We start from the raw sequence: 6,000 nt of genomic DNA on the forward strand, positions 1-6,000 counted from the left end.
ATTATTATGGAAACTTATAATAGATGAATAAAATATTTTGAAATTCGTCAGTGATTTGAGTAAAAGTATGAACAATAGAAGGACTGCGTGCTCTAAAAATTATATAAAAAAACGGGCCAAGTACGCTGCTGCTAGAAATTTTGCTCATCTTTGATTTTATTTGTCACATAATATGCTGTTCATGCCCTTCTACCAACAGGTTCGAAAAATAGCCTTCAGCTCGGCAATTTGAATCTTAAACTATTACAAACCTATGTCAAGAGGTTCGAAGAATAAAAGGTTAGAGATAAAGGCAGAAACAGCTATAGGAAAGAAAAGGCGATAGATAATGCAAGAAATCAGGCAGAATGGTTTATGGAGAATGAGTGACATATTGTAAATGAGAGAAGGAATGAATGAAAGGAAAGGAGATTGTAAGGAATGTATAGAAGTACGGAGACGGTGAGAAGAGTGATAGTATAGAAAAGAAGTAGCGAAAGAAAATTAGAACGTAAGAATCCTGGCTAGTTTAGTATATGAAGAAAGAGACCAAGAAAACTTAGATCACCGGCCATTGGAGATTAAGGTTATGAAGCATAAAGGATAGAGAAAAAGGTATAGGAGATTGAGGTTATAAAGCATAAAAGATAGAGGAAGAGGTACAAAAAAAAAGAAAAAATAAAATAATAGAAGAATAAATATATAGGACAAGGAAGCGAGAGATGTAAGCAGAAAGGAAAGAGGAACCGGAATGTTAGTAAAAATTGGAAGTAAAAGAGGCTGTTGGATTGTTAAAGAAGAAGGAAAAACAGAGCCGGATCTTTTGCCTTTGGAGACTGTGCTTACAGAGGTTGAAGAAGGATTGTATGGAACAAGATAGCAGAAGTGAATGCAGAAGGGAAGGAAATGCGCCGTAGATCTCCTTTGCAGCAACAAGTTCAAATTGTGGGTAATTCTTGTCACGTTGTATTGGAACGATTCCATAAGATGCGTAATTTCTGTATTTCTGCGTGGGGATACTAAGTAATCTCTGAAAGGCTGGGTGCAAAAGGAGACTATAAGGATTATTAAAGATATTTAAAATAAGAAGCAGGAAAAAGAAGAGAAAAAAGAGAAAAGAAAGGTGAAAGAAGAACCGAGAAAAAGAAAGGAAGAAACCAAGAAATGGAGGTACAAAAAAAAAGAATGAGAGGATATGCGAAAGAAGAATGTAAATTAGGAGTTAAAATGGAAAGAGAATTAGGCATAGGCATAGGTACAGATATAGGAATGGGTGCGGTGTGGTGCTGGGGTTCGTTCGAGTGGACAAACTTGCTGTATATGGTACGGTGTTTGTTTGTCTGGGAGGACTGTTGCGCCGTGCTGTACCAAGGATAGGTAAAAGAATAAGTATAAAGAGGTATAGTTAGCACCGCGAGCGCGAGAAAAAAAGAGAGAAATGCGTACAAAGAATAGGAACAGAGTTAGGCTAATAAGGAGTGTATTAACGAGATATGGTTGAATGCGTAAGTTAAGGATAAAGATTGTAAACCAAGTACCTTCATGGCTTTTTGTAAACTGAAGCAAATAAATATCTACAAACCTATGTCGATCGGTCGGACGGGACATATGAGGATCCTCATAACGGACGGCCTAAGCAACATAGCTCATCTCCCCATGGATGCGATAAAGACAAAATATGTTTTTGCACACAATTACGAGGCTGTCTACACAGACAGAGAGACACAGGGGGTGGGGGGGCCTTCAGGAGGGGCGCCCTACAGTGGTACACCGACGGCTCCAAAACAATAACAGGCGCAGCGGAAACCGGCATCAACTGGTCTAACTGCCACATATTGATCCCCATGGCGTAGCGCCCTCTATACTTCAAGCAGAAGTGTTTGCGATAAACTCATGCACCAATCAATCGAGAAAAAGGTATAAAAGGCGCAACCATTGACATTCTCACAGACAGTCAAGCAGCGGTAAAGGCTCTTACAGCCCACGCATGCAGTTCTGCGCTGGTCTGGGAATGCATCTCCAACCTTCAGCTCAGCTTTTGGCTAGAGACAACCATGTCACTCTCTGATGGGTTCCGGGACACGAAGGCATCTGAGGCAATGAGGTGGCAGATGAGCTCGCAAAGAAGGGGGCGCGTGCGACTCCGAGAAAACCGGCGACGTGGTACGGAGTCACTGCCAACCATCAAGGGACTCATAAGACATTGGGAGAATGGCATAAAGTCCTCGTACTGAAGCGGCATGACGGGACTGGCCCAAGCCAAGAAATTCATCACATACTTGCCGCAAAGAACAAGGGTTGCTCTATCCCTGGACAAAAGGGATCTAACCACCCTGATGGGCCTTTTCTCTGGACACTGCCAATTTAGATACTACCTCAACTTAATTAGCAAGGCTGAGGATGATGACTGCTGCTTCTGCATGGAGACTGCCAAAACAGCTGAGCACATTGTTGTAGCTTCATTAGCTACCTTAATTGTCTTACATATCCGCTTAGCAACAATCACGCCACGAGCGCCCGTTGCTGCGGAAATGCAAGATTGTAGAATTAGTCAATCGCGCGAGCAGCGTAAGCATCGCACGATTGACGCGAGCATGACCATATATGGTCACCGCGAGGGCCTAATGCCCCACCATATCAAAAATACAGAAACTATAAGTTAGACTGCCTAATTATGGGCAGCGAGAGATTCTTAACGCAAAGTACAAACGGCACGTGCGCGCTCCGCAATAAGTCGGACACCCGACACCCCGCAAAACATTCAGCGGCCAAGTGCGCGACAACACGTGATCCGTGCACCGCGATTTGATTGTATAAGAAGGAAAACCGTTTATAATAAAGTTTGGGGAATAAAAGTGTCAGTAAAAAGGTGAAAGTGTTATTTGCCACCCTGCACGTCTTCCTCCAAGTATTCTCCTCGTATGTCCTAACCCTTCAGACGGACCAAATCCCGAAAATTTTATCTTGTTGCACCCGCCGGTACAACAACATTATGTGTGCTTGTCCGGCTACTTTAGACAGAAATTCCTTGGAGTGGTGCTTATCACCCCCGATCAAATTAGGGAAATAGATTCCCGACAGGTCGTTGGGTTCTTCAACAGCCTCGACCTGGCGCTAACTTAAGCTAAGGTATGGTTACAATAGACCTCCTTAAGTTGCAGTGACGTATTGGCGCTTGCCCACTATGGTCCTCCTTACTTATTATTATTGTTATCGTTATCGTTATCGTTATCGCTATCGTTATCGTTATTGTTATCGTTATTGTCATTGTTATCGTTATTGTCACTGTTATCATTGTTATCATTGTTGTCATTGTTGTCATTGTTATCATTGTTGTCATTGTTGTCATTGTTGTCATTGTTGTCACTGTTGTCATTGTTATCACTGTTGTCATTGTTATCACTGTTGTCATTGTTATCACTGTTGTCATTGTTATCACTGTTGTTATTGTTATCACTGTTGTCATTGTTATCACTGTTGTCATTGTTATCATTGTTGTCATTGTTATCATTGTTATCATTGTTGTCATTGTTATCATTGTTGTCATTGTTATCATTGTTGTCATTGTTGTCATTGTTATCATTGTTATCATTGTTGTCATTGTTATCATTGTTATCATTGTTATCATTGTTATCATTGTTGTCATTGTTGTCATTGTTACAGTGTTGTCATTGTTGTCATTGTTGTCATTGTTGTCATTGTTGTCATTGTTGTCATTGTTGTCATTGTTATCATTGTTGTCATTGTTATCATTGTTATCATTGTTGTCATTGTTATCATTATTATCATTGTTATTGTTGTTGTTATTGTTATTGTTATTGTTATTGTTATTGTTATTGTTATTGTTATTGTTATTGTTATTGTTATTGTTATTGTTATTGTTATTGTTATTGTTATTGTTATTGTTATTGTTATTGTTATTGTTATTGCTATTGCTATTATATGCTGCTCATCGGTACGGGAGTAATTGGTTGACCACATTGCGATTGGTTACAGTCATTTGAGCAGCAGGTCCCTAGAGTTTTTCCACTGTTTAACACTGTAAGTGGCTGGTGGTTAATTGCAACATGGTTACAAGACTCCTATCCCGTCGGTAATAAATATACTTGCAATATTTTTGATTTCATTTTTTTTTAAAGATATTATATTTGCTTTTATTCATTGTAGTTTTGTTTTGGTTTTATATTACAAAAAAATATACTTGGCGCTTCTTTTTACATTTTTAATGTTTTTATAGGCGGATTTCACAAATTTTTGCTGAATATTTTGATACATTAATAATATATTACGAAAAATATACTTGGCGCCTTTTTTACATTATTAATGTTTTTTTTAAGCAAATAACTTTATCTATTGCTGTTTTGGCATAACAAGTAAAATATACTTGGCGCTTTTTTTTACATTTTTAATGTTTTTTTCAGGCAAATACTTTCCTCAAATTCAATGAACTGCGCGCCAAATTAATTTTCAGTCATAACACAATTCTAAATTGAACAAGATTAAGTAATATTACGTATTATTAAATATTACTCTCTTCTCTCCTGATTTTGATTTGTCTCATTGATGATAAAGCAATTTTCTCTAACTGACGTTATTCGTCTTCAATTTTATGGGAATCAATGTAAATCGCTACATTTCATAGCGTTTCTCTGAATCATGCAAAAACTGTAAACATCAAAATTCTGTATAAGCGTAAACTTATTCTTTATTTATTGTGTATTTGTTTAAGAAGAAAACGATAAAGTCGTAACAATGCTTAGTTCGAACAAAATTCAATGTGGGCAAATCATTACTCTTTCGGAAAGACTGTATCAAAGTTATGTTGCAAGAAAAATGTTGTTCATCGATCCTCTTTCTCTCGAGTTTGGGCTTGTTATTAAGAAACAGGCGGATTTCGTCAAAGAAAAGAACAAGGTTGAAGATAAATAACGTTAATTAGAGAAGATCGCTTCATCATCAATGAGACAAATCAAAATCCTGGTAATACGGGCGGTAACTAACAAAAATACATACATAACTTTGATACATCCTAACTCCTAAAAAAAACAAACCTGATTTTTTTTTTAATTTACGGGGAAAACTTCAAATTTTACGATGGCTCGTAACATTTGCAAAAAAATTTGTCCTACCCCGTAGAGTGCGTTAAACTATGCAAATGTTTGAAAACAAAACACGTTTTTACTTTTAAAGAAACAGCGGAAAGAGAAAAGCAGAAATTTAAAATTGACCAAATGCACTTTAAAGTAAAGACTTTAAGCTTTAATATAAAAAATAAAAAATTTTCAAGTACGATAATTTTTAACGAAGTTATGATTATTTAAAGTTGTGCAAAATTTTGGTATAAATGAGTGTTGCGATAATTTTGTTGCCTAATGTATTATTCATTGTTTATTAATATAAAATTCAATTTATTATTTATAATTAGGTTTCAAAATTGAATGAAAAAGTGGAGACTACTATCAATGAGGATGATAAATTGTTATCAGAAGCAACTTCAACATGATGTAATAAGTAGCAATTAATATAAATTTTAATCTTTAATTCTTGGAATTTGTTAAAAATAGTTTCAATTTTGTAATTCAATAATATTGATTTATACAGGGTGTTCCATTTTTAAAAACGGATCTTGATAATTCTTCAATGACGCATTTTTAGCAAAAATGTTTTAGACAAAAGTTGTATGGTTTCTAGGGGAACATAAGATGGTGTCATTAATTTGACGTTGAATAGTTGCTTGACGATCACGTGAAGGTCACCTTCAATTTTTTAAATGAAACTGCGTACTGTAAGAACTAAACTAGCGCACCCGATATATTTTTGGGATTAGGTTATTTCTTAGCTAATAACGCTTGCATCGCTTCTTTAGAGCAATGTGATTGGTCCGCGTCACCACGTGACAAGGAGCAAGTTAGAGATTTGTGGCAAGTCCACATTTTGTAACTTATTGATTAGATTCGGCGACAGTAGCGCGCTCGTGCGTTCGTCTTTATCACCTCACGTGAGGAAACGTTCTTCCGCCAT

At 36.7% G+C, this 6,000-nt stretch overlaps 1 protein-coding gene across 4 annotated transcripts in view; it reads left to right on the plus strand.

Annotated features, from left to right (window-relative positions):
- Positions 1 to 5,618, plus strand: part of LOC105196485 (sodium-coupled monocarboxylate transporter 1) — a 459,320-nt gene extending 453,702 nt beyond the window's left edge. For all 4 annotated transcript variants that reach the window (XM_039447232.1, XM_039447235.1, XM_039447233.1 and 1 more), the window contains one exon: positions 5,405 to 5,618. In XM_039447232.1, the coding sequence (XP_039303166.1) occupies positions 5,405 to 5,482 (78 nt within the window). In that variant the 3' untranslated portion in view covers positions 5,483 to 5,618. The remainder of the gene's footprint in view (positions 1 to 5,404) is intronic.
- Positions 5,619 to 6,000: the final 382 nt, after the last annotated feature.

Source organism: Solenopsis invicta, chromosome 3, assembly GCF_016802725.1.
Source record: "Solenopsis invicta isolate M01_SB chromosome 3, UNIL_Sinv_3.0, whole genome shotgun sequence".
In the NCBI taxonomy this organism is placed as follows: domain Eukaryota; kingdom Metazoa; phylum Arthropoda; class Insecta; order Hymenoptera; family Formicidae; genus Solenopsis; species Solenopsis invicta.